At 34.9% G+C, this 23,023-nt stretch overlaps 2 protein-coding genes and 1 pseudogene across 2 annotated transcripts; 2 read left to right on the top strand and 1 right to left on the bottom strand.

Moving 5' to 3' along the window:
• Positions 1-596: 596 nt before the first annotated feature.
• Positions 597-10,625, top strand: LOC120172176 (annotated as a pseudogene).
• An 806-nt stretch (positions 10,626-11,431) lies between these two features.
• Positions 11,432-14,430, bottom strand: LOC120172175 (protein IQ-DOMAIN 14-like). Its single transcript, XM_039179706.1, has 3 exons — positions 14,002-14,430; positions 12,903-13,103; positions 11,432-12,391 (listed from the first exon to the last, which is right to left on the bottom strand). The coding sequence occupies exons 1-3, from the start codon at positions 14,353-14,355 to the stop codon at positions 11,654-11,656; spliced, it is 1,293 nt and encodes a 430-aa protein (XP_039035637.1). The 5' UTR covers positions 14,356-14,430; the 3' UTR covers positions 11,432-11,653.
• Positions 14,431-18,682: 4,252 nt separating this feature from the next.
• Positions 18,683-20,191, top strand: LOC120172177 (DNA-directed RNA polymerases II, IV and V subunit 6A-like). Its single transcript, XM_039179707.1, has 6 exons — positions 18,683-18,756; positions 19,094-19,127; positions 19,228-19,403; positions 19,548-19,599; positions 19,716-19,783; positions 20,104-20,191. Exons 1-6 carry the CDS (start codon positions 18,722-18,724, stop codon positions 20,171-20,173), a joined length of 435 nt encoding a protein of 144 aa, XP_039035638.1. The 5' UTR covers positions 18,683-18,721; the 3' UTR covers positions 20,174-20,191.
• Positions 20,192-23,023: the final 2,832 nt, after the last annotated feature.

The raw sequence follows: 23,023 nt of genomic DNA, 5'->3' as shown, positions 1-23,023 counted from the left end.
ACGACTGTAAATGAACATGTTGAACATCCATTCTGTAATTCATATAACCCTGAAGAAGAAGAAGAAGAAGAAGAAGAAGAAGAAATCCCCAAAGAAAAGTCCCCGAAGAAAATGCCACAGGAGTATAACTGGAATATGCCAGAATTACTTCAGATATCGGAAGAAGAGTTGGTAAAGATAGTAGTTGATTGTTACACAAAAATTATTCGTATCAAGAAAGATGATTGTTTTGATACAAATGAAGACTTGAAGATAACTTTGTATACGAAATGTGTGGAAGATGGCTATCAACTAAAAGTTAACAAATCAAGCAAAGATCGTTTCGAAACAATGTGTATGATTGACAAAAACTGTACGTGGCGTATGATTGCAAAGAGGATAAAAGATTGTGAAATGTTTCAAGTTAGGACTTTTATTGATAAACATACATGTTCAAGAACCCAAGTTTTTCCTCGCCATAGACAGGCAAACAAAAAGGTGTTGGGTGGTTTTCTGGCTGAGTTAATGTTTTTGAATGGCAGGGTATATCGGGGACATGAAATTATGACTGACATGAATGCTCGGTTCAAGATTAGTATCTTATATTCTTAAGCTTGGAGAGCCAAATGTTATGCCTTGTAATTGTTGAGGGGGTCGCCAGAAGCATCGTTTGCCCAACTGCCAGCTTATTGTCACAATTTAAAGCTAAAAAATCCGGGGTCGGTAACTCATATCAAAACAGATAGAGATGGACGCTCTGAGTTGATGTTTATCGCCATTGGTGCTGCGGTTAGTAAATCAATATAATTTTGTTAACTCATTTTTGTTAGTTACATGCATTTCATATTTAAATGATTATATTTCTTGTGTATATGATTTTGTAGATTCGTTTGTTTATTACTTGCATGCGCCCAGTTATTATAGTTGATGGAGCATATTTAAAAGGTCGATACCTTTGAGTAAACTTATTAGCAGTAGCCATGGATGCTAATAATGGGATACTGCCAATAGCTTACAGGGTTGGAAAATCTGAAACCTCTGATTCATGGACATGGTTTATGGGGCATCTTAGGGATTACATAGGTCCTATTAGCAATCTGACAATCATATCCGATAGGGCAAACTCAATTGACAATGCTGTTAGAATGTGTTTCCCAGATGCTTTTCATGGACTTTGTGGTGTTCATTTGTATAGAAATCTAAAATCAAGGTCTGCTGGTATAAAAAATCACAAATGGACATACTGGAAGGTTGTAAAAGCTTATCGGGAAGTGGATTTTAATAAGCATATAAACTGTTTAAGACGTGTTTTTCCTTAGTGTGCTCAAACACTAAAAGATGTTGGGTTTGAAAGATGGTCAAGAGTACATCAACTTGGAGCAAGATATGGTTTCATGACGTCTAATAGTGCAGAATCAATCAACGCTCTAAGTTGTCATTCCCGGAAATTACCCATTACTATGTTAATGGAGTTTTTTCGAGCTTCTATTCAACAGTGGTACTACAAGAAAAGAAACCATGCAGGTATTATTTCTTTAAATTCGTAACTTATCATATATTTTACTAAGTATTATTTATTTAAATTTACAGGAACATTGGAACATCGTGTTACACCATGGACTGAAAAAAAAGATAACGAAACGTGTTGTGAAGTCAACGTCATGGAGAGTTGAACCATGTTCAAACACTTTGTTTGAAGTACTGGATAATAACTTAAATGGGCTTGTCGATCTAAATGCAAAGACTTGTAGTTGTATGAAATGGCAAACATCTGGTTATCCGTGTGGCCATGTTATAAAAGTTTCACTTCATCTAAACCAAGATGATTCAAGCGCAAACGCTATGGATTGCTACACTACAGAAGTATATCGATAGACTTATGTCGAGATTGTCTACCCTATTCCACATCCTTCTGAGTGGGACATACCAGATGACTTACAAACAGTTTTGCCACCAGCCATGGACAGAAGGCTACCTGGCCGACCAAAAAGTCACGATCGTATACTGTCTAAGGGTGAAGAGAAGAAGAGATCGACATGTAGTCGGGTGCAAGGAAAGTGGTCATACAAGGTTGACATGTGGATCACCAGTTCCATCACAATCATCTTTTCCTCTACCAAAATATGGATCCTCATCAAAATCCCAATCACAACCGGCTTCACCTTTTGGGACTGTTAACTTAGGTGATTTTTAAATGCAAACGTTGTATTATGTGTATATTATGTGTGAACTTTTAACATTTTCAGTTAGTCATGTATTAGTAACTTGAGTTTGAACATTGCTATGATATGTTCAGTTGTTATCACTTATTAGACATTCATTTGACTATCGCAACGCAGAAATCGCAACGCGAATATGACTATCGCAACACGAAAATGACTATCGCAACACGGAATTGACTATCGCAACGCGGAAATGACTATCGCAACGAGAGAATCGCAATGCGAAATGAAAATCGCAACGAGTGAATCACAATGCGAAAATGAAAATCGCAACGCGAATTTAGTTTCGCTTTGCGATTTTCATTTTCGCATTGCGATTCTCTCGTTGCGATTTTCATTTCGCATTGCGATAGTCATTTCCGCGTTTCGGTAGTCTGTTTTGCATTCAACATAATGCAGATTGAAATCAACAAATCAACTATTACATTTCAATCAATTAAACAAGCACAAATAATAATTATGTACACATCAATTAAACAAATCAACATTTATAAATCATCTTTTACAAATAAATTAAACAATCAAAAAATAATAATGAATTATTTCCTCATCAATTATTGAATCAACTTTTGCACCCATACATCTATTTCACGCAGCTCACTTCAGGATTAACCTGCAGAAACCAAACATTGAATCAACAACACTTTCTACACATCTAAAACCTACAAACAGCAAATTATTGAATTCTAGCTACTTAACCAAACATTTTCAAACCAAAAAGAGTATATATGTTTAACAACACTTGCATTTGACTTATAAATTGTTTATGGACACTTTCATAACGCGGATGTAGGTAGACAGCGTCTCGCATATATCGCTCTAGCCATAAAATGCCAAAACCATAAGCCTACTGCACCTCTATCTCTATCGGTGGGAGGTAGAAACTGTGTACTTCCTATCGTCAAACGCTCCAAGCACATGCATACGAGAGGACCACAATCCCCTCTGGCTTCCTTCGTTTGTTGTGGCGTGGTCTCGTCTCTGATAACTGTAACATTGAACTTCTTTGGCTTCTTGTTTCCAGACTTAGTCCAATAATTAATTGCATCCAAGAATTTAGCCAAATGAGAGCTCCATCCATTAATAATATCTCTCAAATCAGACAATGATATGTAATTTATCATGATGTCATATACTATTGTCTATAGGGATGGGAGCTGAAGCTCTACGAGAAGCCAATGAGTACGGTACAAAACAAGGATAAACACCTGCATCAAAATGTAATAATTCAAATTGCGCACTTATTTATGAACACCTTTAAAATATTTAAACAAATATACTAACCTTATCGACCTCCCACCATGCAGGATAAAGTTTAGCTTGTCCATTAGCCAACACATATGATTTCTGTCGTTGATTCTTCAAGTGAACTACGTGAAAAGACGTCGGCATAATTGTATATCGCATTTTTTTTATATTTTTCTTCAATTTCCTTACAATTAGAAGACGTGTCACTCATGCATCAATATGTTGTTTTACAAAAAAAAGACATATATTAGTGAATTACATAAATTTTAAAAAAAATTAATCAAACTGAAATATAAGAAGAAATATAAGACTTACCCCCCATCGAAATAGCCGTTGTCTTCAACCCCTAATAATACACCCCACCAAGACCGTTCAATCAACAAATGCATATCATCGTTGAGTTTGTATATGTCAGCGTAACACCCTTGGCTCCGCTCATGTAGATAAAAATCAACTGCGGTCTTAGCCCAAAGGGTATTATCCAGAATTGTTTCCGGTAGTTGTTTCCTCTCCACTTCATCTGTCGGAATGGTACTGGCCGGTAACTTATACGAAAGCCAACAGTCATCCATCATGTCCGGCACGTGATTGGGCTTCTCAATAATTTGATATATTACGCCGTGTGAATCGGGCTCTAGAATGTTGGGAGGGACCTCTTCAACGATGACAATGGCCTCTTGAACGGTGGGAGGGGACTCTTGAGGGATGATAGGGGCCTCTTGAACGATAGGGGAGGCCTCTTGAATGATGACAGGTGAGTCGGGCTTTTTCTTACGGATTCTTCGCACTATTGGGGTGAACGGAAACGTAATGGCACGTGCACGCCGTCTGATGCGTGAACTCCGTCTTGTAAGAAAAACCCGACGTAGAGTATCCACCTTAGCGGGCCGCTAAAAATAAATTAATACATAAATCAGTAAATAAACAGACATGATATTAAACAGTGAAAACAAAGACAAATATATTTCAAACTTGCACGGTATTCACCCAAGTCATTATTATATCATTGTTCACAAAATGCATCAGATAACATTCCAGAAGTAAGCACTTATATAAACATTTAAAAGGATAACATATAGGTTTAGTGCAGGTTCAATGACAACATAAAGAGTAGTAGTTTATTCTTGAAACTTAAATTTTCAACACTGTGAAGTTAGTATTTATCTTTTGGTTGAAGTAATGCAATTCATTCAAGTTTCAATTTGCAGAAGAAGAATAGAATCTGAAACTTAAAATCGCAACGCGAAAAATGACTATCGCAACTTGAAAATGACTATCGCAATGCGAAAATGACTATTGCAATGCGAAAATGACTATCGCAATGCGAATTTGACTATCGCAATGCGAATTTAACTATCGCAACGAGAGAATCGCAATGCGATTTTCATTTCGCGTTGCGATTCTTTCGTTGCGATAATCAAATTCGCATTGCGATAGTCATTTTCGCATTGCAATAGTCATTTTCGCATTGCGATAGTCATTTTCGCGTTGCGATTTTGTTGTTGCGATTTTCATTTCGCATTGCGATTCTCTCATTGCGATAGTCATTTTCGCGTTGCGATAGTCATTTTCGCATTGCGATTCTCTCATTGCGATAGTCATTTTCGCGTTGCGATAATCATTTTCGCATTGCGATAATAAACTATTCTTCTTCTGCAAATTGAAACTTGAATGGATTGCATTACTTCAACCAAAAGACAACCAAAAACAAATACTAACTTCACAGGGTTAAATAATAAACAGTTAAACAGTATTGGCAGCAACCGAATGAATTTACTAAGCAATCTAAGTGAAATTACGAGTAAATTTATCATCAAGTTAAATATGAAAAATATTAAACTTACCTCGTTGCGTAGAGTATGAACCTCATTCTGCAACGATGCTACAATCTCACGTAGAGCTGCTACCTCACCACGTAAAGTAGACACCTCAACACGTCATGCACCATTGTCATCGCGTAAAGTATCGACCTCCTCAAGCAAGGCATTGACCTCATTACGTAACTCCACTAACTCATCCCGTGGAGGTGGAGAACAGGGAGATAAACGTCGTGGCATCTTTGTCGATCGCCTATCATGAGGTGATGGTGGAGAAGAGGCTCGATGATGTGACAGAATAGGTGATGACTCTCATTGTGGAGGTGTATATTCGGGTCGATCAGGTGATGGCTCTGGGTGAGGTGATGGTTCTCGAAGTGGTGACTGCTCATCATCCGTGCCATCAAAAAAAAGCTTACTAGCTTGCCACCAATCAGTGGCAAGCTCAACTTCCGTGAGTGTCAGCCTCTATAATGGAGTGTTAGCCTCCTAACAATATAAAAGCTCAAACAAAGTTAAACGTGTACTAGTAATAACTTGTTTATAAACATATGGTAGTATTTGTGTTAACTTACATTATTTATTGTAGTATACGATAGTAAATCTTCCCATTGCTGCAAGGACCGTTTCTTCTTCCATGAAATAGCCCTAGAAATATCATTAGAAGTTTTTAATGCATATGTCTACATGGCGGGAAAGGCCTCAAATATCCAAATCTACAAACAATATAATAACAAACATTAGTAATTGTTAAAGAATTAATTATAATTTTGGAAACATTATATAAAAATTATTACCTTAAAGGCCCAAATAAAGCCTGACAAAGTGTATTTGGAACCATCGCCACGCAAACTTTTCCGATCATTAAAGGCAGACGACAACTTATTCCATGTAGCTCTCCATAGATACGAACCCCACGGAAACAGGTTCCATGCATTTAGGTCCTCTACCAATTTAATTAGATCATTAGGAATAGGTTGTCGGGCCTCTCTGCCTAAAAAGCCGGCTTGCAAAAGTATTAGAAGGCATACTCGGACAACATCGACGTCATCCATCCGAGTAAAACCATCTTTCTTATTCAATAATCTCGTCAAGTCTTCCACGTGTAAATTCGACTTCTCCGTTGACAGCTCAGGAAAAACCCGGAAAAACCATGATAGGCGAGTAATATGTCTAGTGTACCGATCTACATCATCGTGTCCGAAGCGTAGACCGGTGATTAAGCAAAACTCCTCCCGCCCAAAACACGTATACGCCGATGGAAAATCAAACCATATCTCTTCATCACGACGTTGTATAGTCTCTGGTAGATCGCTAGTCATGGTTTGTAGAAACAGATGGGTCAACATAGCATCTCCACCCGGATGTTGTACTTTCAGCCATGGCCCGAATCAAGTATCCTCAAATATTTTTCTTTGTGCAGGTGAAAGCTTCGACGCAATTGTTTTGGCCAGGCTTATTTTATTTCTTAAGGTCAATTGAGCCGAATAAAAGTTCTGCAAAAACAATAAACATACCAATTTAGATATACCAAAAACTACACTGTGAAGATATGAACAATAAACATAAAGAGTAGTAGTTTATTCTTCAAACTTAAATTTGCAACACTGCGAATTTAGTATTTGTTTTTTGGTTGAAGTAATGCAATTCATTCAAGTTTCAATTTGCAGAAGAAGAATAGTTTCTGAAACTTTAAATCGCAACACGAAAATGAAAATCGCAACACGAAAATGACTATCGCAACGCGAATTTGACTATCGCAACGCAAGAATCGCAACGCGAAATGAAAATCGCAACGACAGAATCGCATTGCGATAGTCATTCTCGGTTTCAAATACTAAAATTGAAAGAAACTTGAATGGATTGCATTACTTCAACCGAAAGACAAAACAAAGACAAATACTAACTTCACAGGGTTAAAGACTAAACAGTTTAGCAGTATTGGCAGCAATCGAATGAATATAATAAGCAATCTAAGTGAAATGTTTAATCTATTATTGAAAACACCAGTAAACTTATTATCAATTTCAATATGAAAAACCTAATAATAATGCAAAAATTTCAAAATAAAAATAATTAAAAAAACTAACCCTCGGTGGTTGATTTGGTTGATTTTCCATTTCTGACCGTGAATAATTTTGCCCGAGATGGATACTGATATCGTCGGAGATGGGGACTGATTTCGTCGGAGATGGGGACGGATGTCGCCTTAGAGAGTGAGAGATGAAGATGAGACTGAGTTGTGATTTAGGGTTTTAGGTTATGAGTTGTGATTACGGGATATACTGTGGACGGTTCAGTGTTTCGATATATTAATATATTCGTGTTTGGAATTTGAAAAAAAAAATACGCGTTGGATACGAATGGCGCTATGTAAATCGCATTGCGATAGTCAGATTCGCATTGCGATTTACATATTCGCATTGCGATTTACGTATTCGCATTGCGATTTACGTATTCGCATTGTGATTTTCCAAATTCGCGTTGCGATTTACGTATTCACATTGCGAATTAGGAAAATCGCAACGCGAATTTGGAAAATCGCAATGCGATAGTCAGAATCGCGTTGCGAATCTGGAAACTGATTTGCGATACCGGAGATCGCGTTGCGAATTATCGATCGCATTGCAATTTAGTTGGTCATTTTGACAAATCCAAAAAAAGTTGGTTAAAATCATATATTATAAGGCATTTTTGGTCACTGAAGTTATTTTCTCTTATTTAACTGCCCAACTATTCGTACGGTTTCATTTCGGTCACCTAATTATTTTTCAAAAGCATACATTACGACCTTAAAGCATACATCACATTCTGATTTCATTTTGATCATTCACCTTTTAAAAACTAATAAAACTATTGACATGACATTTTTTTATTTTTTTAGTGATGACGTGATATTATTTTATGATGATACATAAGCAGTTATGTTAATTTTTTTAACAATGAGTGATCATAATGAAACCAAATTGTAACGTTAGTTATAATTTTGAAAAAAAATAACAATCGGGTGACCAAAATGGACCTGTTCAAATAGTTGATGACAAAATACATAGTTTATCCTAAAAATAAATGAAAATGTATAGGTTAAATTGTGTATTTAGTCATTTAATTATCACATTGGTTCTATTTTGGTCATTCAACTATTATTTTTTTCAAAAACATACCTAAAGTTACATTTTGATTTCATTTTAGTCACCCACTAAATAAAAAATTAACAGTGATACTAATATGTCTCCATAAGGTCATGCCATATCATCATTGAAACAAATAAAAAAAATTCACGTAATATATTACATTTAGTTTTTTTAACTGTATGGTGATCTAAACGAAACTTATGTAATAGTTGAGCAACTAAATACGAGTTTTAGCCACATTATATTTTATAAAAGGTAAAGCTGTATGCTGGCAAATAGACCACCGAAGCTCCATAAACCACTCGCCTTTCTTCTCCTAAATGGCCAAACTTCAGTCATCAAACGTGCATATCCACCATTGGTTTCTGAGTTTACCCGCTTTACCTGCTAACTGCTGCAATTAGAAACCTGAAACTCGACCTGAACAAACTCACCACTGTCCCACTTCCTTCCCCCGTAGCTCTCATCTCATAAAACCCCCTCACCACCCCATCAAAACCCATCTTTTCTCAACCCTTTAATCCTCACCATCCCCAAACTCACAGCAACCTTTCAGTTTTTTGGTTTTGGAAGAGTTATGGAGAGCAGCAGCAGAGTTGGGGTGAAAAGGAACAGCAATGACAACAGCAATACCACCACCACCAGCAATGCTTCAACTTACCTGATAGAGGATACCGAGACGCAGCGGACATCGTGGTTGGTGCCTATGTTCGTGGTGGCTAATATCGCACTTTTCATCGTTGTTATGTATCTCAACGATTACCCCAACCGCAAGCACACCAGGCTTGTCGGCAAGTGTGTGGTCACCTTTCTTGGTCGCTTTTCTTTTGATCCTGTCAACGTGAATCCTCTCTTTGGTCCCTCTTCTTCTACGTAATTATCACTTTTTTCCCCTTCACTGCCTTATGTTTGCTCTGTTTTCTCTTTGGGATCATTAGGGTTTGATATGTTTATTCACGTGTGTTATCTTTTTTTCCCTACTGGTTGGAGATTTTGATGTTGTTGGACTGATTGGAATGCTAATTCTTGTAAATCCCAGGATTGGAATGCTAATTCTTGTAAATACCAGATCTTATCTGGCCTTTGAAAGAGGCTAAATGACATTGTTGTTGCAGATTGAAGAAGTTGGGAGCTCTCGAGTGGAACAAAGTTGTGGTTAATCATCAAGGATGGAGGCTCATTACTTGCATGCTGGTGTCATTCATCTTTTAGTAAACATGCTGAGCCTGGTTTTCATTGGTATTCGCCTCGAACAACAGTTTGGGTTTGGTACTCTTCTCCATCGGCTTCAAATTTATTGTATTATGAACCTATAGAACTGTCTGAAATTTAGATTCTGAGATGTTGCAATGATCTGATTTAAAAATTTGAAATATGATGAAGTGCGGATTAGAATTCTTTATCTTTAGTCCGGATTTGGTAGAAGTGTACTCTCCTCTTTATTTATCCGAAATAACATCTCCGTTGGCACCTCCGGTGCTCTTTTCGGACTTCTCGGCGCAATGCTCTCGGAACTTGTTACCAATTGGACCATATACACAAACAAGGTAGAATATTGCAGTACATTATCAATACAATGTTTCAGAAAAAATTGCATGTTAACCTTGTTAATATTCCACACAGGCAATGGCTATGCTCACTCTTATGGTCATCATAGTCATTAACCTTGCAATAGGGATTTTGCCACATGTTGATAATTTCGCTCACATAGGTGGATTTTTAACCGGTTTCCTCCTCGGCTTCGTTCTTCTACCTCGTCCTCAGTTTTGGTGGTTAGAGCGTCGGAATCTTCCCGCAGGTATTAGATCGAAATCCAAGTACAAGCCTTACCAATATGTTCTTTGGGTGGTTTCAGTGGTGCTGTTGGTTTCAGGGTTAGTAAACACATTCATGCTCTCTTATGGTTTTAAGATGATCATGATCTTAAAAGATCCGAAAGCCGGTTTTAACCTACTGATCCGATCGGTTTCGATATTTGACTAAATTGCAGATTCAGTGTTGCATTGGTGATGTTGTTTAGATGAGAAAATGGAAACGACCATTGCCATTGGTGTCATTACTTGAGCTGTGTTCCGACATCAAGAAAGGGACTGCAATGAAAACTAGCAGCATAGCTTTCATTTTTGTGTGGTTTTTTACGCATAATTTGTAAATGCTTAAACCAGAGTGGTGTGTTTTTATGTTCTTGCTTTCTTTTAATATCAAAAGACTGATATTGTTCTTGATTTTACATCTCACCATAGAGTTGTCATCATGTGTGTGTATGATGATGAAAGCTCATTCAATCTTCAAACCCCAACTTTTACTTTGTATTTTCAGAGGAACTTAATTAGTGTCCTGCCAAAATCCGTCTAGAATTGGAATTTTGGGCATTTTAAATCTCATATCCGACGTTATAGGGTTTGACTAAAAATTTGAAAATTTCGGCTCTAACAAAATGGATAATTACTGGATCAATTACATTACAAGTCAATTATTTGTAAAATTACAAATGGATTATCTAATTTCAAAATATTACGAAAGAGTCATTTAATCAATCGATTGTTACAAACGTACAAGGCACCCGGAAACATTTTTTAATGTTTTTCTTGTAAGTAAATTACACCGAAAGTAATCTAATTATTAGTGAGATTACAAACGAGTCATCCAAATATTAGTAAGATTATAAATGAGCCACCTAATAGTGAAAAGTTGCAAACAATTAATCAAACAAGAAAACTCATTTCGTGCTTTGAGTCGCAATTGCTCGAACATACCCTATAAACACAATTATTAAAACCCAGAACCTCGAAGAAGTATGTGTTCGCTATAAATGCAACTATTCAAACCTTGAACCTCAAGGGAGAATAACTCTACCTCTAACCACTTAACTAGCTCCACCTTCAATCAACATTGTTATATTCATTCATGAACTTGTAACTAGATTGATTAGGCTTAAAAATATAAATATTCAAAAAGCAACGCACTACCATTTGCTTTTTAATTTGAACTTGGATTAAAGTGAACCCGTATTATCCATGACTTGAACAAGTTAAAACAGCCAATAAGCAATGATGGCATGTCCTTTTCACCTTCACTAATTGTGGGCGACAACCCATACACTTAACCACCACAATGATTCTAAGAAAACATATCAGATAGTATGGCCATGCCATGATATCAATAATGTTAAATATGACAGTAAAGGATAATTACAAGCCAAGCACAGCTACACGAGGAAATGAAAGTAGTAAGGGGGAATTGGGAGAGGGGATCATCGCCCTTGGTGGACATTAGCAAACTTATTCAAGTCATCAAATGTTGGATGAGGCCTGTACCTATAATCGACATGTTGAGCGAAGTCGCTTTCCGAATTATCCCCTGAATCCCACAACCCCTGGAAAGTTCTTCGGGTTGAACTATACTTGTCAAACTCCAGTCTCTGCCTTGGGGCACTCTGAGACCGGTACTTGGCTTGGGATGATTCTGTATTCGCCATGTAGTTTGGATGACCGCAAGATCCGCTTAAATAGCCCCACGAGCATTCACTCCTAGGAAAAGGGCTTCTCCTAGCATTACTTCCGGGTCTACTGGATGATGCAGAAAGCACTTGCGGGATGTTGTCAATATCAGCAGTCCTTGAAATTGCTTCATCTTCCCTTCCATGATGCTTTAGAGATAAAACTTCGGCTGAGAAGTTACTCGGTATCCCTTTTCCTGGCACTTTTCTCTGGGAGTCGTTTGCCATGAAGCTCTGGTTATAATCAAAGGCTGTGCTATGCTGAGATGCCCGAAAGTTCTGGTTACTTTGCTGGGAGCTCAAGTGAGGTTTCCAAGTATCTACTTCAAGGATTTTGTCACTCTTCTCATCATCGACATACCAATGTCTAGGCGGCACATCTCTATGGTTATTCCTTAAACTTTCCTCCATCCAATGGTGCAACCAATTCGATCCCATCTGTGCTTTCTCTAGATTGATGATGCCCATCAGATTTGAATTTGAACCACATCTCTGCATGAAAAAGAAAAGCAAAATTCAAGATTGATTCAAATATCCAATATTGGGTAAGGTTCAATGCATCCAGGAAGACTACAACTTTAAACTAGTGCATGAAACTAATATATCCTAAAAATCAAAAAGTTAAGAACATAAGACATAATATACGTAAATTCATCTCCGGGATACCTTTAGAATTGCAGGCACATCAAAATTACTACTACAAGCACAAAGCTGACATTCATCTTTTACAGAATTTCATATACCTGGAAGTATATACATGTAGAAAAAGTAGGAAATGAACAGAGTGAACATACAGATAAGCTATTCTCAATAAGAACTTGTATATCAACTACGGCTTAGTATTTTAATCCATTAGTGCGCTAGGAATAATGTGAACTTATGGCAAGTATATGAAACGACATATTGTTAACCTAACAAAAACCTTCTGAATCATGTTCATAAATGAATAGGTAGGGAAACTAAAACCATCACTAAACAGAAACTAGAGTAGGGGTCCGCTTACAGCGTTTTGTGAACGGGATATCTTGCAGTTTGAATCAAAAGATTTCGTCATATAAGCACGACTAGCACGGGCTCGAGCTTGAAGTCTGACCAATGTTTGCATGCGTCTGAGCATGTCTGCCGTTTGCTTTCTCACAATGTGGCCTCTCACCAGTGCTTGAAGCTTCACCAACGCTTTCAATGCCCTCAGTGCTCTCCGTGCCTGGACCATGTGCCAGAAGAAGTCAAAAGAATCGAGCACCATTTCCATTAGAGACTAACAAAAACCATGGCATATGTACCCAACACATGTTTGAGTAAAAGCTTGGAACTAGAGACAAATGAAGGTGTAAAATGTACCAACTTTTCCCAAACTAACTAGCTTTTAGAGCAAATTTAATAATCAGTGATGGAGTTGATGTTAATTCTGATAGCATGTGAAAATGAAATGTTACCTAACTTCACGTTACTTGTGAAAGATGTTCCAGAAAGCAAGCGACCAATTTTGAAAAAAAATTCTACAGAACAACCAATCAGGTCTGAATTCTTCCAAATCTTTTGACTGCTTGTCCTTTAAAATAAGTAGGAGAAAAGAGGGGAAAGACAGAAACATAAAAAAAGAAGCATTAATTTAGACAAACACGTCGTACAAAGTTTCACATGCCACAGCTTCATCTTCTTCCCATCATTTCACTTTCTTTTCTTTCTCAGAAGATAAAGAAAAGTAAAGAAAGCAAACTCATCTTCAATCTTATTACGTAAACTGAAGCCATTGAAGCAGTGTTTCAGAAAAGTAATTGTTTCTTTCTTTCTTTTTCTTCTTCTTATGAGACCATTTTCAGTTGAAGCTTTGGGTCCCAATTCACTCTCAATCCAACCTTCTAAGCATATTTAACATCTAAAAATCTAATTTGCATACCCAAAAAAGTGTTTTTTTATTTATTTATTCAAAGGTTAAAGAAAGCTCAAAAGCATATCAATTGTCAACTACAGTTTAAAACTTATGAAATTAACTAAGTTTTCTTAGCCATGAAAGACATGGAAATTGAAAATCTCATGGACAGTAATCACAGTGGTGGATTCAAGGAGCAATAAATATAATTTAGAAATTAAAAACTGACCAGATAACCTCGAAAAGCGGACTGTATCTTAACAGTTGCCACTTCTTGTGGGAGGCGTCGGTTGCTCCCACTGGTCCCGCCAACACCACCACTACCACTTGTCAGCCTAACGACCTCAGCCGCAGCATGCGCTGCGGCCAGAGCAGCCTGGGCGACAGCAGCAGTGGCGGCTGCTACTGCTATTGCGTGCTTGTTGGCATCCAATGTGTCATTGCATGAACCAGAAAGAACATCAAGATGAGAAATGGAAGACGTGGGATGAGAAGATCTGGTAAAGCTCCACCGCCTCCGGTCTTTCTCGGGGCGGGGTTGGGCGGGCTTCTTGGCGCCAAAGAGTCGCCGGAGAAGACCCATGGCTCATTGCCCGCCGACTGCACCACCAACTGAAAACATGGTTAATTCTAATACACGCATTTTTTTCCTTTTGGGGTTAAACAATAGAAACCGTGTGAACGGAAGAAAAAGTGCAGAAGCTTGGATTTTGTAATCAGGTGAAACAAACCACGGCTCACAACACCCATACCATACGCGTCTCTTTGATATTTGCATCGCACGCGCATCGATTTCTTTTTTTATAGATTATTTAGGCATTCAATCGAGTTGAATATTTTTTTTTAAATTATTTAAGTTGACGAATTGTATTATATGACTCGAACTTAACTTGATTTTTTTAAGTCTAATTAAGATATTCAATTCGAATTATTCAAATTTCTATATAAATTTTATTATTATTTATAATATTATAATAAAAATTGATTCCAATTTTTTAATTTCCTTCAACTATAATATATATATATATGTATATTGTATGGTTTTGCTTCAATAGAAATCATACAATCCCCTTTCAATATATATATATATATATTCGTTTTCTTTTTGTTATAATATTTTTTAATATATAAAAATTAATTTAAAATTATAAAATATATTTATAATATTATATTTTAAATAAAATATTTTGAGGGTAAAATATTGATGATAGTATACAATTGGAGTGTGTACTAACCATGTTTATGACTTGAGATTGATGGTTGCCCTCCATTGTTTAGACCGACATCATGCACTCTTTTTCCTCCAATTAAAAATAAGGAGGTTTTTTTTTTATAATGAGGCACATGTCTATCTTATTTTGTATAGTTTTGGTTCAATAGAAATCATACCATCACCAATTTATATATATATTCATTTTTTTTTCGTTATAATGTTATTTAATATATCAAATATAATATAAAATTATAAAATATATTTATAATTTATACTTTAAACAAGATATTTCGAGGGTAAAATATTGATGAGAATATAAAAGAGTTAAGAAATTAATGACAGGAAAGAATTTGTAAACAATTATAGTAAAAAGATCAAGTTGAGTAAAATGCAAAGTTAAGGGACTAAATAAAAAAGAGAGTGTATTTTTAGTAAAAAAAATAGGAATCAAAGTTACATTGGTATTCTATAGTAATATAGGAACATGCGATTCAAATTGGGTAAAAAGATAGACTTAAAATGAATGATGAATTGAAGAAATAAATAAATCATGAAAAGTTGAGGGTCTAAATTGAAAAATAAAGAAAATTGTTATAAAAAAGTAATTGAAAGCACATAGGTATTCTACAATAGTTTAGGAGCACGTGGTTCAAATTTTGTAAAAGTAAACTTAAAACGGAGGAATTGGTAAATAAGAAATCAAAAACTAAATCATAAAGTTGTCAAGATAATCATCAAATTTTTTGGTTTTTCGAGGAACTCGAAATTTTTAAATTTCAACTCGAATCGAAATTGAAAATCGTATCAATAAGTCAAGTTGTCAAATAACTTGATTCGAATAACTAGAAATTGTATTTTTTTTTTTTGAGTTGTCGAGTTTTGCTCATCATTGACAAAATTGAAAAATGTGGTATGGTACAATAATGAGTTTACTCCTTAAAATTTACACATTTGATTAAATTTACCATAATTTAAAATAATTCAATAAACCATCAATATTTAAATTTTTTACCAGATACTTATTTCCATTTGAAATAATATAACAATTCAATAAAATTTAACACTATGATAATACGAATAAAAAATTAAGTGAATTCAATTCAAACTATGAGTTTTAATTCTTTAAAATCGTGGAGTAAATATTATTAGATAGTAAATTCGGGAGTAAAATCAAAGATCTGTTAGAGAAATGGATTGATATTTTCGCTAAAAATATTGATTCCTCGGGGGGAAAATTGATTCATCATTTTTAAATTCATGAAAATTTGATATAAATTGTCTTTAAAAGCCCCTAAAGTTAGTTTTTTTAATCTATGGTACTTAAACGAGAGATATTTTGTTAAATAATCCTCATATTTTACAAATGAAATTGGAAGTGAACTCAAACTGGAATTAAGCTAGCATTTTAGTAGTAAACTTATTGCAACTTTAGTTTGTTCATGAACCAAAAATTTAATAAGAGCATATCGATAAAAGTATTATTTACAAGCTTATGATTTAGTTTCTTAGTATACCATGCTTGTGTAATTGGAGTAGAATTTGAAACATGTTTGAGCTATAGTTTTGCATATCACTAAAATACATAATCCTAAGTTGGTAAGTGGTGATAATTTCATATATTGAGCATGAATTAAAAGAGTGTGATTTAACCAACTAGTTGGTCTAGTGGGATGAGGCACTAGGTCTCTTAAGCAAGGTCAGAGGTTTAAATCCTAGCGTTTGCGAATGGAGCAAACTGGGTTGGGAGGGCTACCCTCGCCTCTGCAGTCCCGATCTGGATTAGTTGGTCAATAGATCGGATACCAGTGATTAATTAAAAAAAAAGTGTGTGATTTAAAATAGATTTTCCCCTATGTTCGACTTAATTTACTTAGCTTAGTTTTAAGCTTGAATTACAATGAGTGTTCCCTAATCACTATATTGTATGCTTTATTTATGTAATAATCTCAATGATGTGTAAACGTTAATTAAAAAATAGAGTTGTATGACCTTTAGGATCGTTTAGATTTAAATCAATTTAGTTCTCATATTTAATATAGTGGTATGGTCATTTTGATAGTGTATTAGGTGTTATTCGTATGCTAATTAAATTTTTTGTTTAAACGTGTTTTTATAAAGCCCCTAAATCATAAACTCATATTTGAATCACTTAGATGACTAATGTGACATCTAATATTATGATCAGTTCTCACTTGGATATTAGTATTAATACCCTATTCAAGGTATCAATATTTGTTGAATAAATTTGATTTTTTAAAACATCAAATTGTGCTTTTTAATATTGATACCAAAATAAAGTATCTATATGTAAAGCCCAAATATTAATATTTAATTAAAAATATCGTTACTGAGTATCAATATTTAGTTGTAGATATCGATAATTAAGGTTCATTATTAATATCTAACCTAAGGTATTGATATCGAAATCATTTTTCAGTATTTTTTAAAAACATTAAGCTATGAAAGGTGCCAATAAATTTTTAAGGTATCAATACCTTAACAATATTCTTGAAATTTATAGTTTTGCTCCTAAAACTTTAATTGTTTTACAAAAAGACCTTAGTCTATCAAGTGGACTTCCATTGAGTGATCGACTTGTGAATAGGTGTGATTTTCTTGATTGCAATGCCACTTGTAGGATACGTTCGATAACAGTCATGTTGTGTGAAAATGGAATGTTCATTGTTCAGTACGAACGCCTTATACGTTAAGAAATATTATAAGATTAGATATAATGACTTATGACATGAAAAACAATGACGGAAAAATCTTATGATATGATGAATCAAGATAAATTGTGCTATCTTCCTATGCCAATAATGATTCTTTATGCTATGACACAGATATTGATGATGAATAATACTAATCTCTCTTATAATCAAGTTAGAGTCTTCATGTATAAGCCGCATGCCATAAGATCTAGCATTATTACATTCTATTATATGATATTATGATTGTGATTATGTCACTATGAATATGGGTGTGAAACATGATTTTTATAATGTATGACATGCTGAGTAGTTTAGGTCAGGGGTGGCTCACCCAGTCTAGGTCATGGCATACTTAAAACTCAATTGGGATTTATATATGAATTTACAGATTGACCACCAAGAGTGATGGTGGTAGGATTCGAACCTGACCTTACAAGCTCATATTCCTAAATCCCAACCACTTGTCCCAAAGCTCATTAGTGACATTTCGAGTAGCTTGCGTATGCAAGATGCATGCATATTTTTAATGATTAAAAAAGAAAGATTCTAAATTGATATTGTCTTATAATCACGCCATACTATTTAGAAAAATTCTCCATCAATCCACCTCAAATCGAAATCTCGTTGATGATGCACATTAAACTTAAATTGAAATTAAAATCAATGTCAAAATAATAGGTCAAATTATATACCAAAGCCAAAATTCAAGTGCTAAATTGCACCCCCAAAAAAGGCGAGGGACCAAATTGTAGCTTAATGCCAAAAGTAGGGATCCAATTGCAATACAAAAAGAATAAGAATTAAATTGCATAATTAAGCCAAAGTGAAGACCAAAAGTTATTTTCACCTTTTTAAATTAAGCTCAATGGTTTGTTTGAGTCAAAAATTAAAACCCGGCTATAAATACGGACGATTGATTTTTATAAACCAGCAATGTTTGGATTAGGGCTTTTACAAAGGAATTAAATCTTCACGGCGCGGACTTGAAGAGTTGACACTCACCAAGCTTCGGCAAAATCTCAACAATGGCTGACGATGACTATAATGATATGGATATGGGGTTCTCTATCTTCCTCTTTTTATATTTTATCTTCATTGATTTTGATGACTGGATTTTCTAGTTTCTATTGAAGTTTGGACAAATAAAAGAAATCTCAAATTGGATGTTTTAAGTTATTAATCCGGGATCGTGATTCAACAATAAAAGAAAATGTTGCTTTTATTCGAGTTATTGTCTCTACGGAATGTGTTCATTATCGATAGATCAAAAGAATTTTAATCAGATATTAGATTGTAATCATATCAGACAATTAAAAAGTCGTTTGTTCTTTGCCTTAGTCTTTATTGTTTAATTTAGAGCTCTTTGTGTGTTTTGGTTGCGCAACTTGTTGATACAGATATGAAGATGAGCCAGCAGAGCCTGAGATTGAAGTGAGAATCTTTCATTTTCCGATATCTTTTTACACTGTTTGTTAGGAAAGAAATTTAATGCGAGTGATAAAGTTATCTGTCTTGGTTTTTTGTTGTACAGGAAGGAGCCGAGGAGGATGTGGAAAACAATAATAACGATGATGTTCCGATCGATCCTATCGAAGGTGAAGATAAAGACGACCGAGATGATAATGACAAAGTTAGTCGTAAAACATCAAAGTACATGACCAAATATGAACGTGCTAGAATCTTGGGTACTCGCGCTTTGCAAATCAGGTTCTAATCGATAATTATAGATTACTCTAAACAGTTACGCTTTTGATAAGTTTTTCGAATACAATCGAATTTTATTTTTTTATAATCATATATTAATCGATTGTATTTTATACTCATCTAGCTTTAACATTTTGTTGTGTGCAGTATGAATGCTCCAGTTATGGTTGAGCTGGAGGGTGAGTCTGACCCACTTGAGGTAACTTATGTTATTTTAGGGGGCTTTAACATTTTCTGCAGATAAGTTTAATTTGATAAACTTCATATTATTTTAGCTTTATTTCGTCATGTTCACTCTTGTATTTTGTACCTTAGATTGCCATGAAAGAGCTTCGGGAGCGGAAAATCCCCTTCACCATTCGTCGCTACTTGCCTGGTGGAAGGAAGATTTTTCTATATAAGATAATGGATCATCATATCTTGGTTACCAGTTCTATATTTTTTAACGAATATAAGAATTTATGTTAGGAATATGAATTTAGAAAGTTATACTAAAAATTTAAGAGAGTGAAATTGTAAAATTTTGAAGGGGTTAAATTATATTATCAATAAAAAATATATTTAAATTATATAAAAATTTAAAATTTTCTAAAAAAAAATACTATCGACCGAAACCTGGTTGGGTGGTATTTGGAAATTGTTATAATAATGCTTTTGTTTAATAAGCAATTTTGATGGATTAAGATTTGGTATAACATTTCAGCTATGAAGATTGGGGAGTTGATGAGTTGATTGTGGAAGACTCATGGAAGAGACAAGTTGGAGGCAATTGAGTTTTTACTTTTTTTTTAAGTGAGGGACATTTTCTTTTTTGAATTATTTCATGTTTTGGACCACTGGTCTTGGGATAAAAAATAAAAATAACAATAAGGATTTGGTAGTGTTTGGTATGGGTGTAAAAAGTTGACCCGACCTGTAAAACTGACTCGAGTCAAAATTGTTTTTGACCTGAGCTGTGGCGATCCGAAACAGATTCGAGTCGGAACTGGTGTTGACCTGAACCGAATTGGACCTGTAAATTGTGGATCTGAACTCGAATTGAACCGAAAATATGATACCCGAACCCGAACTGCATCCGACTAATATGAACCCGAACCCGAGATTGACCTGATAAATAACTGGTATTACTCGACCTGTTATGAACCTGACCTGTAATTGACTCAACCTATAAATGATCCGATATGTTGTTAAAGTGATATGATATTATCCTGACTTATAAGTAAAATTGCAATTAATATAATTATTTATTTTAAATTTATAATAAACTTATGATAATTAAATTAATATAATTATTTTTTGAAATTTAATTTTTATATTAATTATAATTTGTATATTATAAATTTGGTTTTTATGTTAATTCCAATTCTTTTATATTAATTATTATTTATAATCACTAAATTAAATTTAAATATTATCTTATTGAACTTGATTTTATTAAATTATATTAATTAAGTTAAAATATTCATAAATCTAATTTATTTTTAATGTGAAAATTGATTAATAATTTAAGTAAACTTAATTTGAAATTTTCTAAAAGTTTTGGAACTTGAGAATTATTGAACCACAACCGGATCAGAATGGTAACCACAAACAATAAATCTGAACACAGCTTCCCTGATCTCGGGAATTATTGAACTACATCGAATAATCATCCCCTTCAATGACACCATCTTCTCAAAATCTATACCAACCAAAACAAAGAAACCCAAATCAGTCCAACGCACACAGAAACATTAATGAACAGTCTATGCAAAATAAAAGAAAACCGACCAGATGGGTTGAGATTTCTCATGGAAGTAGAGCTCTTCAGATTATAAATCCGAACTTGAACGTGTTTATCAAACAGAGGATTAATCAAACTAACGATGTCCATCAAGACGATATCGAAAATCGCTAATACCTCAAGGGGATACCTCATCATTTTGTTATACAAATCAGAGTCGTAATTAAAAACATCATGAGCATCAACGTCAATCCACTCTCCTTCAACTTCAAGCACTCTATATATTGGTTGGAGAAAAGGACATCGTTAGTTGACATGGCATATAAAAAAATTTATCAAGTGGCGAAATAAAGAAAGCTTTTCTAAAGATACAAACCAAAAGAGCCTGATTCTCCGGATTGATATTTTCCAGAAATACTCTTCTGTGCAATCTCTGCTGCTCGACCTGAGGATTCTTAGCCAAGACCTTGCGCATGTCGGCAACTATATTCTGCATAGACAAAAGCAATCCAAGAAAACTATAAAAATGGAAATGGCAATTGAATGTCTCCGATAGGTGAGTAGAAGCTTTGACATGGTAAAATAACTCCTCACGTGACTGATGGCCAGGTGAGTTTTAATGCGCCAATGAGTTTTCTGAGTAAGATTGCTTACAACATTTACGGTAAATTTATGGTTTGGAATGTGAACTGCTTCACGATCTTCCCCTCTTATTATTGTTGGCGACCACCAACCAACATGCTAAAAATGGAAAAAGATAGAACATAAGAAAGCCTCAGATGGAACATTTTTTTAAGTGACTGAATTACATCATGCAAACCCAATCATAATTTTGATATCTGATACCACCACTATAACCGTAAAGTATATTTATGAGCTCCACCTTTTTCTCTAAACAACTTATTCAGAGACAAGGCTCAGATACAAACCTCAACAGTACCGGAAACTTCATATCCCTCAATCTTTGTTTGAATCCATTCATTCAGAATAAAAGGTCGAGTTGCATGAGTCATTGCACTAGAAAGAACATTTGTGACTATCTACATCAACAAAAAACAAAATGTCAAGCCTTGGGAAAAGGCATATACTGAAACAGGTAACAAAGGGATCAAAGAAAAAATAAGGATAGAATAGCAACAAAAAAGTTTGGAACTCCGTTGATCTTTGTTTGACCTTGGACTGATTTAGGAAATGAACAAGATTGAACAAAAACTAATTGTATCACTCCGTTGATCAAAGGCATACACTGAAAGTTTTAGCTGTAGGTGTGAAGTGTTATCTTTATCTTCTTCTTATCCCTATTTCTAGCATTGTTCAAAAATTACAGCCAACACTAAATCAGTCTCTTAAACCTATCAAACTTCTACCAAATCAGACACCAAAAGCAATTTACAAGCTTCAACTGCAAACCCTAATCATTTCCCATGGTTAGAACTTCCAAAACCAAGACGACAGGTAGGCCATTTCCCTTTTGTAAGTTTTTCATTCTCAAAGCTGAGTTCCTTTCCAAACAAACCTGCAAAGGTAACTATCTTCTCTTACTCAATTAAACCCTACAACGAAAAGTTCTTTCCAATTGAATAATCACCAATTTGAAATCTGTAGGTTACTAAATTTACATTCCAGTACCAAACTATCTAAAGAAAAGAAAGAACTGTACATTGATAAAAAGTGATATCAAGGCGAACATACATTCAATGTGCATATAAGTTGTAATGCATTAACATGAAAATGTTATTCAGGTGTACCTCAAGACCAGAAATAGTCAGCAAAACAGTCCCTAGACCTCCAGCGGTTAGCCACCTCTGTGTAGAGAAACCCAGCAACTCCATGAACAATGAAACAGCAGCGACCCAAACTGCAGAGTATATAGCTTTCCCTGCAAACTGGAAACCCATCT

The sequence above is a fragment of the Hibiscus syriacus genome, unplaced genomic scaffold (assembly GCF_006381635.1).
Source record: "Hibiscus syriacus cultivar Baekdansim isolate YM2019G1 unplaced genomic scaffold, ASM638163v2 tig00111843_pilon, whole genome shotgun sequence".
Classification (NCBI taxonomy): domain Eukaryota; kingdom Viridiplantae; phylum Streptophyta; class Magnoliopsida; order Malvales; family Malvaceae; genus Hibiscus; species Hibiscus syriacus.
This window is presented reverse-complemented; position numbering and strand designations above follow the sequence as displayed.

Coding starts and splice junctions, on each gene's coding strand:
- LOC120172175 (XM_039179706.1), bottom strand. CDS start 14,355: ATGGGTCTTCTCCGGCGACTCTTTGGCGCCAAGAAGCCCGCCCAACCC. Junction 13,104..14,001: donor CCGCTTTTCGAGGTTATCTG/GTCAGTTTTTAA, acceptor CACATGGTCCAG/GCACGGAGAGCACTGAGGGC. Junction 12,392..12,902: donor TATCCCGTTCACAAAACGCT/GTAAGCGGACCC, acceptor TTTTTCATGCAG/AGATGTGGTTCAAATTCAAA.
- LOC120172177 (XM_039179707.1), top strand. CDS start 18,722: ATGGCTGACGATGACTATAATGATATGGATATGGG. Junction 19,128..19,227: donor CAGCAGAGCCTGAGATTGAA/GTGAGAATCTTT, acceptor TTTGTTGTACAG/GAAGGAGCCGAGGAGGATGT. Junction 19,600..19,715: donor GTGAGTCTGACCCACTTGAG/GTAACTTATGTT, acceptor TTTGTACCTTAG/ATTGCCATGAAAGAGCTTCG.